At 35.0% G+C, this 14,077-nt stretch overlaps 1 protein-coding gene across 1 annotated transcript; it reads right to left on the bottom strand.

The window, feature by feature from the left end:
• Positions 1-4,699: 4,699 nt before the first annotated feature.
• LOC144439343 (uncharacterized) lies at positions 4,700-12,592 on the bottom strand. Its single transcript, XM_078128625.1, has 10 exons — positions 12,301-12,592; positions 11,473-11,708; positions 10,667-10,816; positions 9,820-10,055; positions 9,166-9,271; positions 8,640-8,775; positions 7,529-7,700; positions 6,256-6,854; positions 5,385-5,469; positions 4,700-5,090 (listed from the first exon to the last, which is right to left on the bottom strand). Exons 1-10 carry the CDS (start codon positions 12,443-12,445, stop codon positions 4,700-4,702), a joined length of 2,256 nt encoding a protein of 751 aa, XP_077984751.1. The 5' UTR covers positions 12,446-12,592.
• Positions 12,593-14,077: the final 1,485 nt, after the last annotated feature.

Genomic DNA, 14,077 nt, shown 5'->3' with positions numbered 1-14,077 from the left:
CATTGTTATGGATAATTTCAGTTACTAATAAATGTTAAAGTTGGTTCCAGTTGCTGTTATATCAATCAGCCCACAAAGACAGTCTCATACCAGCTCTATTTATTGGATGAATGGTTGATAACTATTGAAATGTACTATGAACTAATATCATGAGCAGCATTTGTTCATGAGTATGTGTTAACTCCACTGAAATGAATGGGTTGAATTCGCAAGCTGCTATCTAAGTTTAGGTGACAAGTCACATTTACTTTTGTAGACGTCTACAGGTACTTGGTTTTACTTCTCAACACTGAATGTGCATACCCATTTGGCCTCATTATCAATATTATCAAAACAAACTGTTACTTGAATGTGTTGCTGTTTTGGTGGTGATGTGACTAGAATGGCCAAGTCGATGCATCCAAACAAGTTTGGTAAATATACGTAACTACATTATAATACATAACCACATCAGACTATCCTAACTTGGCGTAAAAACAAATAAAAACCTACACTCATGATAACTTAGCTGATATATTTCATCCTAAATGTAAAATTGATGTATTTGAATAACTCATTTCACAAACAGAACAAATGATCCACAACAGGTTGCCAGTGTAATGAACATTTTAATGTCATACAAATGTGGCATGGTACAAAAAATGCAATAAACAATGTAATATGAACAAAGTTTGAATAAATATCAATAAATCAAACCACAAAAATATATATTAATAATACTACATAACCCTCAATAAGCATAACTGATAAATATAGTACATGTATATTTTTAGATAAAATTGAAACTTGTATGATATATATAACAATGTGAAACTTATATTGTATATAATTATAAACTACTGTACTTTGCATTGTATGGGGCTTTTTTCGACTGTACTAATTGACAACATTCTGGCAGCAAAAAATGTATAACAAAATATATCTTTGATTGCACATATATAACATTGCAAGAAGTTTGTGGACTGGAATGTTTATATATGATTTAAGATACAGTCCAATGTTTGTATGCTAAATACTCACCAAAGACTGGTTAGGGCAGAATGGACACATTGTCTCTGTTACAGACTAGAGAGATATAAGGAGTTGCGATGCAGATAGTCTACCTGTTGTCTTGAAGGACTAATGTCACTACAGTGTATTTCAGCTGTAGTAACTGCATGTAGATTTTTTAAATTTCAAAACATCAAAATAGCAGTTATGAGAGCAGTAATACACTGTAGCAGTAGCCCTCTATATATTGGCTAATACACAGAAAAAGACAGGATACCATTCTTGAGCAGATCTTATAAATGATAAACATGAGATCTTGCCTGAATGATACAATATCCTGATGTCTCATCTACACTTCCTGAAACTGGGCATAATTCTCTGATGTGTAGTACAACTGCACATGGCAGATAATTCATGGGATCATTGGCAACCCAAAATCTGATGTCCTCTTAAATTTAAGATTCAACAAAAAATATGTGAAGCTAGAGCATGAAACCTCCTTGATTCAATATTATTGGTCAAAAATTTAGCAAAGATGTGAATAAACAATTATAATAAACATAATTTTGCACATATTTTACTCATAAGTACATATTCTGACATTTGTGATGCGAGCATAGACGGACTCCATTGTCTATGATACAAAGATACCTTGCAAATACTACCCCCCCCCCCCAAAAAAAAAAAAAAAGTGAGTTTATTTTTACTTTTCAGTTAGTAGTACATGGTCGGTTGGCCACTATAAATCAGATCAACAACAAAGGCAACAGTTTCTCTACTTTTCTAGATTCACATTGTGTGAAAGAAGAAATGAAGATCTTAATTTTAAGCAGTCTATCAAGTAGTTACAAGTGTTATTATCCACTACCATGTCTAATGCGTTCTTTCTTTAAATAGGTCACTTAAAGGGGAACACCACTCCAAGAATTAAAGGCACTTTCATAAACGTTTGGTTCTGGAGAGTCATCACATGACTTCACATCACATAGATTTCACGTAATTGCCAAGAAACACCAAATTGAAATTTGTTCCATCTTTTATTGTCACAGCAGTGGTCAAAAGTGCCACACGGGAGTTAGCAGAAGTGCACATGTAACTATACTAGTCGAACAATACATGGTGGTAACCTTCAGATAAATATGCACTTAGGAGTCATATGAAAATGTACTGTTTATCTCATAAATATGCATGTCTGCTGACTCCAATTAGGCATCACTGGATCACTGTTAATACAAGTCACAGAACTATGCATGTGAAACAAGATTCACTTTCAAGATGTTTCTTAGCAATCATGCAAAATTTATGTGATGTTAAATCATGAAATTATTCTCCCAGAACCAAAAGTACATGAAACTGGCTTTATCTCCTGACATGGCATTCCTCTTCCTCTAAAACTACAACAGATAACGTCTCATTTTTTGTCTCGAAATGTTGAAGTAACAAAGTGAAAACAATTTTGCAATGATCGGTAACAAAATACACTATATTGATTCACAGTACACAAATATACAATTATTTTCCAGGTTTCTCTATGATCTAATGGCCAATTTTTCTAAATATTGTTAAGTAGTCTTTATTGTCAGTACCTTGAAAAAACCAACAATTGGTTTTATTTGGCAAGAGAATGCTTTCTCTTGACCAAAAACAATAACATAATATTTATACTAGTACACTGCCATTCTGAGAGGTATCGGTGATTGTTTTGTTCGGTCAGGAGGTTGTGTGGTGATGCCCCTTTTAAATCTAAATCTACTTGACAGTGTAACCGAGCAAAATTAGCATAATTCTGGAAAGTAGAAAAAGTTGAAACACACAAAAAACAAAAATATATACATAAATACATTTGTAACTTTAAAGTCATTCATGAAAAGAAGCCAACACACATAAATATTGAAAGAACACCTGTCATGTAAAAAGTCCATCACAAAATCGATTTACATTCATAGTTATTTGTGCTTTATAGGAATCTTTTTGCACTTAATGAACAGCGCCATCTATGGCAAATATATGTTCCATGAGAAGTTCAACATCTTGACAGCAAACACAGCTCAGGTATTGAAAAGCAAAATGCAGTTATAGTTAAATACCTCACTTCAAACCAAATCTTTTTTCTCAAGACAATATGTACTCTGAGCAAAGTGTTAAAATAACATCGGATTGTTGAAAACAAGACCATGTTTTCCCATCAACACAACAAGTATCAGTGACAGTGTCATGAAGAAAGCCCATGGTCGTCTGACATTAATGATGTATCATAAACTTGAATCTACATTTGGTTGTATAATCAAATATTGTTTCACAATATACAATAAATCATATGACAAACTGGTGACTGTCTGGCTGGCGAGACTGTCGGATGTGTTGTGTTGTTCAGCCGTATTTGGATTATGAGTGATAGCTAATAGCATGGCACAAATGTCGTATCTTACAGACTAGTGACAGGCTTATAGGAGAAAAATATTTCAGGGTACACCATGTTTTTTTAAGAACTTGAAAACAAGTCTTTGTATTGAGCTCCAACTTAATTTTGTTGAAATTGTCCATTTCTCAATTCAAATCAAATCAATTCTACACGTGACTGATTCTAAGCCTGTGAGAGATATGTCAGTCAACTGACAAGATTGTTCAAATTTGGTCACAAAATTTTCACTCAACCTGTACATTATCTGTCCCCATCATACAACTGAGAGAGAAATATTCTATTATGCATAAGAATAACACATAAAAAAATTACATATCATTAGATTTTAGATTCCTTATGTCAACATATCATATTTTGGTGATGTTTTCTGAAGCCTTTGTCATAAGCAGTATGTTTCACAAGAGGGTGCCCAAGCTTAGGGGCAAAAGCCACCTAAAACTTTGGATGTGGATGCCAAACATATAGCAGTACAAGAAATGAGTTCCTAGAAATGACATCATCTTATACAGATATGCAGAACCATCCATACTGGCTGAGAATGCCACTGACCTCACCTTGAAACACAGGGAAATGGCCGCTATGTTTCAAAGGTAGCCTACGGTACTCCAGATACTGTGGCTGCTGATTCCTGGCTGCCAAATAAATAGCACTCCTAGTAGCCAAACTATATAATCTTTTGTTTTTATCATTACCAGCATATGGAGTATTAACAGTCTTATAATTAGTCAAGAATACTATAACTTATTTGACAATAGCCTTGTGCACTCTGTAACAAATAAAGCCTCCTATAAAGATCAGTTTGATGTTTTGGCATGGCACTTATACCATAGTAATTTTAAGCTTTCAGTTTTGAAAGTTTGAACTGATAAAATGTTGTCCTTCAGGTACATTTTGTACAAGGCAAGTGTGCTTTCAACAAATAAACACAGCGATTTCAGATAAATTTACAAACACTGTGCTCTTAGCCACTCTATGACGATATACTATATTTCAGCTTTGTGTTTTAAATGCACTTATTCTGTAAGCACATAAAAACATCAAGTTTATAACTCACTAAGTCTACTAAGTCTACAATGTTGGTCATTGTGGGTTTATACGATCACCTGCATATATATAATAAAATTGATAAATAAAGATTGTTTCCAAGGTGTTTTTGTGCATGGCAGTTTAAGTCTTACATTAGCTGGTATCTCTGGTATTTAGAAACCTGCAGTGGAAAAATGTGTACTCTTGATCAATTTGTGCTGACAAGCACATTTTTTTTACATACAAAAACATTGAGAGCCATTACAGTGTTCTTTGTGACCTGCATTTACTACAGTTATCACTTTTCTTGTTGGCGGTTATCATATTGTAGAAACCACACTGGGAACATTTCCATGTCTTCTCAGCGCTATTTTCGCATCTGTGAATACGCGATCTCAACGAGTAGGCGTGAGTACTCGACATAGCTTCTGCACCACAACCACTGCCAGACTCTGCTGTCTCTCCCTTTGTGCTTTCACAGATCCTGACAAAGCTGTGTCCACGTGGACGTTTGTAGCATCGCCGAGCTGAGATTGTATTTTTGGCACATCCTAGACAGAATGCTCTTGAACAATTTCGACATCTCAACCAGGTTTTAGCAGAATTAGAACAGTTGACAACTGAACACTTTATACCTTCACCAATACCACATCTGAAAATTTCAAAAACAGACACATGTACAATAATATGATACTGAACCCAATGGCGTGTGAGTGCAAGTGTGGCGAACCTGGTGGGGGGAGGGGGGGGGGAATTACATTTTGCTCAAGTGGTTGCGATGTTCTCTGCAGTGGTACTTTCACGAGCCTATCAAATTGAGATCAACAATCCATGTTTCCTATCAATCCAATTCAAAGCTACTAGAGCAAGAAGTTTGATATGCATCATCTTGTAACGTACATATAAATAATTTGTGTGCTGCCTCGTCACCAATACGAAAACTTACTTGGAGGGAGATCCATTTGAACTGCCTGGTGAAAGGGCTTCTGGGTTTACTTCCCATGGGTCAGGTAAACTTGGCATTGATACAACTGAAAGTCAAAGACAGAGAAAACCATATTATCCTTTTATGATGGTCACTAACTTTTATGTGTGTATCATATCTAAGTAAAGTAAAGTAAAGTAAAGTAAAGTGAAAAGCAGTAAAGTAAAGTAAGGAAAAGTAAAGTAAAAAGCAGTAAAGTGCAGTACAGTAAAGTAAAGTAAAGTGAAAAGCAGTAAAGTAAGGAAAAGTAAAGTAAAAAGCAGTAAAGTGCAGTACAGTAAAGTAAAGTAAAGTGAAAAGCAGTAAAGTAAGGAAAAGTAAAGTAAAAAGCAGTAAAGTGCAGTACAGTAAAGTGCAGCAAAGTAAAGTTGAAGTGCAGTAAAGTAAAGTAACTAAGTGCAGTAAAGTGCAATAAAGTGAAGTGAAGTAAAAGTAAAATAAAGTACAGTAAAGTGAAGTGCAGCAAATTAAAGTGCAGTAAAGTAAAGTAAAGTAAAGTGCAGTAAAGTAAAGTAAAATAAAGTAAAATAAAATATAATGGCGGAATGAGAAACCCATCGAAGTGATGTTGGCCAGAAGCCTAGCAACCACACCCAGATGGGCTTCACATGCGTACAACTAGCATCTAAATGTGAACATTGAAATGTAAAATTCTACAGTATTTATAACTGTATTTCAACTTTCAAAAAATATAGGATATAAATGACAAATAAACACAATTATTTTTTAAGTTACTTTTTATACGGTTAAGACTGTTTAAAACATAAAAAATAATATAAAATAGCAGCCATTGTAGCTACTATAAATACAAACTTAGAGGGTTTTCTTTTACCTGATATTGGGCCAGTACTGCTGCGTTTAACAATACCTGGACCAAACACTGAAAATTCACTACTCATGTCAAGTCCGTCAACTTCATCATCTCCATCTAAATCTGTCAGGTCCATATCAGATGTGTTGCGACGTCTGCTAGATCTAAGCGGTTGTCCACACCGTGGGGGCATGTCTATTTCAAGATCACTGAGACAGCTCAAGTCAGAACTTTCATCTGAGGAGGTGACGAGCACCATCGGACTGTCAAATCTCAGGAAGTCTTTAATAGCTCTTGAAACAACATTAGTGGTACCTTCAACTACACAATCATGTGGTCTTGTGGACTTGCCTGTGCTACGTAACTGATGTCTAGATGGAAGTGTTGTAAAGTCTAACTCCATGTCAATGGTTGGTTTGTTGTCAGGTAGTGGTACTTCTCTGCTGTCTGGTGGATTCGGTTCACTACTTACTCCAACAGCCCCCATTTCTTGTGTTGGAGCATCCAGGAGACTTACAGGTACCCTGTTTTCAAAAACAATGCAGACATCTGGTTGGACCTCCTTGCTCCTAACTTGTTCATCTCTTTGCAATGTAAGGTTATCTTGGTCTACTGTAATCCTGAAAGACAAAATAAATACTGTTAAAAAACTGTTTACGGAAAGAACACCTTCAAACTTACTAGGACATGGTTGAACACTTCCTGGTGTTCCTTTAGAGACAAAGAAATTTTAAATTCAATACAAATTTCAAACAACTGCAACAAATAACTCAAAAACTTACAAACTTGCAATACACAATAAATACCAGACGAGTGTGAACACAGTGTTTCTCCAAACCTTTCAATCAACAGCACCCTCTACAAAAACATATATTGTTGACAAAACTGTAGAGTAATAATACTGTGAACAAAATGTATTTTGGTACTTTATGCAGTAATAATTGTGCCAAAATAAATCAGCTTGCAAATTGGATTACTTTCATTGCAAATTCTGGTAACTTATAGTTAATGAAAACAGGTTTCCTAATAATTACGTGATTTGACTTTAATTGCAAATTACCGAAATGAAGTGGAGCATATACATGTACATGTGAAAAACTGTCATTCCCCTAAAATTTGGAATGTCAAACTAAACATCTTCATAGCAAAACATGCACAGGTATATAGTGGCTCAATTAATTTTCAATACCGCCCTCTTCTTCTCTAAATTGCCTACTGTAGTGTAATAACCTTGCTGTTGAAATAATAATAGTTAATTTATAATCATTCATCACTCAAATGATTATGTATATACCTTGGTGGTTTCCTTCTGTGAGCTGTACATGTATTTTTCAGAGGTCGATGCCCTACAGCGCCATCAGGGTTTTCACTTTCCTCTGTACTGCTAGTTTCTGCTGTACTACTACTACTACCACTGGTCATATCAGTACTGTCACTGCTACCAGCTTGTATTAGCTCCGCCCTACCTGTAGATATCAAAACACAAAGTATGTGTTTGTTAAACACAAGGTATATAAATATATTATACTCAATCACTTCTTTAGTTAATTAACCTAAATCAATGACAGTCAATCAAAACTCTGACCAGCTGTTATCAATTTGTCTTGGGTATCCCTGCTTAAAAGGGATATATGGTGGAGGAGAATATTGTTAAGTAAAAGGCAATGCAAAAATGTTACTGACATGCAAAACACTAGAAACAATCTTAGAAGAGTTTGACACTAAGCTAATGCAAAATTTTGAGGTAGTTCATGGCACACTCTACTAAATTTGAGTTTATGCAACATATCTATGGACGAGTCTGACACTGGACAAATCTAGTCAGATATGAATATGTATTAGATGAACAATATAAGATGAACAACATATTCATCTATTCACCTGAAGGTAATAAGTACTTAGGAGTCATGAATATTTAAGTGTTTGTCTAAAACATATTCATCTCTGCTAAGACCCATGTAGGCAACAGTGTACCACTGCTAAGATAACAGATGTGAAAAAGAGTTTCAATTTGGTGTTCCTTGGCAATTGTGAAAAATTTATGTGACGTGATGAAATGACTCTCCAGAACCCATAATTTATGAAAATACTTTTATTTCCTGGAGTGGCACATCCCTTTAAGGCAATCTATTGGACGCTGACTGTGGGCTTGTAGAATAATCTAAGGCAGTTCATTGGACTCACTGACCATGCAGGCATACACAATGATTCATGACTGTCTGTATTATTAAGGACAAGACTGGCCTCCTCCTACAACAATGTGAGAAAGAGTCTGACTGGGGTTACAACAACAATCTAAGATCTAAGTCTGAATCTGAGCTTATACAACAATCTATGGCAGCCGATAGGAAATTCTGGCTGTGTTTATACAAAACTATCAGTAGGAGATCTTGAGTTCAACCAACCTTTGTCTTCACCAACTACTTCATTTTGTAGCATACTATCCAATGTACTAGAATCCAACTGACAAAACAAATCATCCTGAGCTTCGGCATCTATATTACATCTACTGACCTCCTCAAGTACTTTAGATATTTTATTCTGAAAACAACAAAATGTCAATGTCTAAGAACAAATACTTCCCTCACGTCGACATGAGGCATTGAAAATAGTGTCTACTACTATACAGCCCTGGTAAACAGAAAGTGGTGTGACCTCTGGAAATGAAGACAAATTTAAGTGTAACTGTTCAATTTTGTAAAGAAAGAAATTAATGTAACACTAACAGTTGTTTCAATGATTACTGTTCACTGCAGGAAGCACAGAGAGTTTGTTATGTCTTTGATGTTGAGCATGCACACAGCATAACATGAAGCAACCCTTGTGAATCAGGGTTATTTTACACCTGACCTAAGTGCTATAAATGGTTGACAAACACAGTAAAACCTCTCTGGGTGTTACAGGCTATATTATTCAATAGTGATAGCATACCTCCATGTCTTCTTTACCAACTACTACATCAAAGTCATGGCCACTCTGTGAATGCTGACATAGTGCTCTAAGTTGTTCACACTTGACAATGATGTCTGACATCGTTCTAGAGATCAAAACAAACAGTAAGTTAATTTATTTATTGATACAAGGATAAAGAACAAATACAACTGCCACTATATAATAGATCATGCTTTATCATCATGCTAGGGAGTCTGGTTTAGGGATAGGCATAGGATATGACCCTCTAACATGAGCCCTTTTTCAGCATTCATGTATCTGCTGTTGCACCACTGAGACAGGGCAATATTGGCACTGTAACATTACTGGTCTCATTGGCCCTACCACTTTCTTGATATACAAATGTAACAACTTCCGTCATGAAAGAAATGCTCTGTTTATGTGAATAAGTGTCATTGACGTGGGTGCTGTTCCACAACTTTGGGTGGGCGAAAGTTTTTTTTTTAAATTTTGATGTCTGAGTTGAAAATTTGGGTCGGTCGGTAATGAAAAACAGAGAAAAAAATAGGGTTGCCCTTACTAGACAGCTATACTAATTACCAAACATGTTTAACACAGATCAACATCAACCAACCCTACACCACATGTCTTCTCCCTATAGTATAACACTTATCATAGCATACTGGTACACACCTTTGTTGGTTTTCCAATGTATCAATTTTTCCGTTAGTTTTATTTTTGATCTGACTCTTCAAGTGATTCTCTCTTCTGTACAGTTTCTTTCTCAAAGTTTCAAAATGACGAGTAACTTCTCTGATCAATTTTTCCTCTCGACATCGTACAGCAAAGGTAACATCAGTGAGAGCTTTCCTGGCTTCATTCATATGGTCTCTCTGTTTGGACAACATTTCTATATAGTTTCCTAGGATCTGTTTTAAGGAGAATTATAAAGGTTCATATTCAAAATCTTACAATATGTATATATCTGGTACTAAATTTAATCATCGATTGAATTCATATTTACTCATATTTGTGTATTGTCAGATTGTCTTTTTTGAGTTTTGTTAGCTTTTTAATTCTTTTTTGTGTGTGTATTTTTATCCTTTTTCACTCATCTGTCACTTTATAATAGCTATGGGATTGTTTTGAGCATTAAAAAAATTTTCATGTTCTTTTCCTTTCCCAAAATAAAATTTAGTAATTTGTTCACCCTGTTTATCTGTTTGTTTGTACGTTTGTTTATTTGTTAAATAAAACTTTGTGAAAAGAATGCTAAAACAAGCATTGAAGATCTGATACTGGATTTGGATTTGAGCAATTTAAGCTTTTGGCAAAGTTTGGCATCACAAGCATGAATCATCACTGCTGGAGGTATGCTGCTACTACATGTTTTTTCTCATTGGCGATGTGATTACTTGATTATTTCATTTTCCTCACTTGATATGTAAAAAAATTTCGACCTCTGGCAAATAAATAATATAATAAAAAATAATAATAATAATAATGTTATTGTGAAGTAATTACGGTACATTTACCATACCTGTCTGCCTTCCTCTGCCACTTTACAAATCAGCTGACAATCATGACCTCGGTGTTTGCCGTAAACTTGACAATAAATACAAATGATCTCTTTGTCTGTCATACAATACACTTTCTTAGTTTCTTTTTCATGTTCTTCACAAACCAGTCGCTGTCCCAACAAAAGAAATCAAAATTTCATTACATTCTGAACATAAACAAAATATCACTCTCAAGCCATAGTACTTATCTTAAACCTGCACTAGCTGCAACTAGGACATTTTTTGTCATCAAATAACCAAAGATATAATCACTAAAATTTGGTCAATTACTTATAAAAAGACATTGTCTGTCTTAATTAGTGGTCAGTATTATCAGTAGGTAGAGTAGTGGTTAGTTTAACTCTTGAGCAAAAGGTCGGTTTTCAATCTGTGTTTTAAAACTGTACTAATTGTGACTGGAATATCATTTTTCGATCACACAATCCCTATATATTCACTTAAAATTGCTACAATACTAATACTTAGACATTATATATGTAAATCAGTAGTCAAGCTTATCCATAAGCAGTAAAGAAACAGTTTGAAATCATTGCCGTTGAGGGCGCTGATTTTTGGGCGCAGACCTAAAAATAAATTTGATTTTATTTATTGTGTGTACAGATAGAAAAATATGTTCACCCACACGTGATAGCGCAATACTGTTCACTGTGTACAATATTGCGAGTGAGTTACTGTACCAAAGAAAATATTTTTTTTTTAAAAACAAACATTCCACTTGCAGCTAGTGCAGCTTTAAATACTCAAAAAATATATTATGTAAACTTACAGGATCATCAACAAAACAATCAGATCCTGCTGCTGCACCTGTAATTTCATTTCTACCTAGCAGTGAACTTTCTTGCAGTCCCTCCAGGATCTCCAACAATCCAAAATTCTTCGGAAGTTTACGGACATCATTGGAAGGAAAGGAACCCCTGGCATTGATGGCCGTGTCAGATTTACATGTTGGACACTTGACATGGCCGAATGAAGTCGCTTGACCGGCTAGTCGTTTAAGACATTCTGTTGAAACAAATAAATAAATAATGAATCCATGAAATTGATCTGTAAAATGAATGGAAATCAACAAAAGCTAAAGTTAAAATACTGCATCACTAAATATTTATGTTGAAGAGTAAACTATGTATTACAATCAAAAATCAAAATTTATGACAATTTTATATTCAAAAATTTGAAGTGTACGAGAAAAGATACACACATAGACGATTTCTGAATAGTTAACTGCAATGCTCAATTTGATTTTGCTTACTTGTCTTTGTTCACCCAAGATTGATGCAAGTGATGTACTGTGACATACATGTAATGGGGTTTGTCGATACAAATCAAAGACATGTTGTGACTACACATGTTAAGAGTATTTCCTGGCTGAATAAAGAAAAATACTGGAGAATATAAATATAACTCAAGAGCTTTTATTTTAAGCAAAAGAATGGGAAAACAATGGCATTTGTGAACACTTTGATTCATATTTTGAGCACTGCAGAATCATATAAATATGGCTCCTACTGAAGTAAGACGACTAGAAAATAATTCCTGTATTTTCTGTTTGGACATGTACAACTTGGCTTGTGTGTGGTGTAACATGAAGACATACCTGTACAAAATGTATGTCCACATATTAGGTTCCTAGGTATAAACTGTCCATCTCTCTTATATCCATGATAACATATTGTACAATAATAGCCCCTGGGCTCTTCATAGGAAATAGAACATTTGACAGCTGGGTTGGCAACACTCATTGTGTCAGGGTTGTCTAATAGATAATGTCTGTCTCTGGGAAGACATCGACTACGTGATTGGCAGCAGTATGCTGTATACTGCCATGAATTAGACACGTTACTACCCAGGGTTGGGTTAATGTAGCTATCTACTGAGAGCTACTCTTCTATCTGTCCAGAGTGATACACACTGCAATGAAGAGAACATTTGTGATAATCAGTACACCAGTATGTGCTACCCAGGGTGGGGGTTAATGTAGCTATCTACTGAGAGCTACTCTTCTATCCAGAGTGATACACACTGCAATGAAGAGAACATTTGTGATAATCAGTACACCAGTATGTGCTACCCAGGGTGGGGGTTAATGTATAGCTATATCTACTTCAGCTACTCTTCTATCCGTCCAGATCGAGTGATAGTCAGGCTGCAATGAAGAGAATATTTGTGATAATCAGTACACCAGTATGTGCTACCCAGGGTGGGGTTAATGTAGCTCTACTTCAGCTACTCTTCTATCCGTCCAGAGTGATACAGGACTGCAATGAAAAGAACAGGTACATTGTATCATGATAATCTGTACACCATCAGTACATGATAATTCATTCATCCATGCGTGCTGCTGAGAGTTTATCTGAAGTCAGATTATTCATGATTCTGAGGATGACATATTTTGAATTGAACTGGCATCGTGATAAGATGTAGAAATGGATTCCATACATCTTACATTATCAAATTGATGGATGTAAATCTGATTATGGTAAATCCGATGTCACAGAAGTGATCAGCTATGTTGTTCACTTTGAATTGATAGTATGGATGTTGAATATGTACATCACAATCTGATTAAAATCTAATGTAGTCATGGTGATCAGGAAGCAATCAGTTCATCAATTCAGTACCTAAGTTAATTTTGCTTGCATGGTACATTATTTGTTTTGACTGCAGGGACCAAGACCAACATTTCAACACGTAGGACAATTCAAGCACAAAAAAAACTATTGCAGAACAAATAGCCAAACAGAACTTAGCTTTTAATCAGATTGATGTAGATCTCTGTAATTATAGTGTCAGCCAATGAGACCATGGCTCAATTATCTGTGATTTGATAAAGCAGCATGCATCTACATTAGCAACAATTACAACTATATATACACTAACACTAACACTAATAACACAAGGAAATTACTTTCCATTCAAGGAAACTTTACATTCACAAAACTTGCACACCTACATATATTTTATTTGGAGGATAACAATTACAATCTATATGCAAATGAACACTGCCTAATATGGAATAGGCTGAAATGAAAGAGATGCTGTCCAGAACTGATTGTTTTTCTCCATTATTTTTGTTTCATTTAAAGAATTTTCTTGTGTTATTCTACTCAGTGAATTAAGGGAGCCATATCTTATAGTAAGTTATAGGCAAACAAAATGAGCGATTTCATGACCATTATCAAACACACACAGAAATTGCCATTGACAAAAATTGAGAAATGGAATCCCGGTATCATGCAAAACAATGCTGTATGGTAATCAAGGCATACATCTATGGGAATATGATAGTATTAGCAGATGAATTGTACTGTACGTAAAGCATACAGTACGTGTGTCTCATGTTGGCATTATGAAACATGAACTTGTCAATAGCT

This window comes from Glandiceps talaboti, chromosome 8 (assembly GCF_964340395.1).
Source record: "Glandiceps talaboti chromosome 8, keGlaTala1.1, whole genome shotgun sequence".
In the NCBI taxonomy this organism is placed as follows: Eukaryota; Metazoa; Hemichordata; class Enteropneusta; family Spengelidae; genus Glandiceps; species Glandiceps talaboti.
This window is presented reverse-complemented; position numbering and strand designations above follow the sequence as displayed.

Bases quoted from the DNA above. Each gene is read 5' to 3' on its own strand.
- LOC144439343 (XM_078128625.1), bottom strand. From the start codon at position 12,445: ATGAGTGTTGCCAACCCAGCTGTCAAATGTTCTATTTCCTATGAAGAG. The intron at 11,709-12,300 runs GTATGTCTTCAT...TTGTTTCAACAG, and splicing joins TGGACATACATTTTGTACAG to AATGTCTTAAACGACTAGCC. The intron at 9,272-9,819 runs GTGTGTACCAGT...TTTGATCTCTAG, and splicing joins ACATTGGAAAACCAACAAAG to AACGATGTCAGACATCATTG.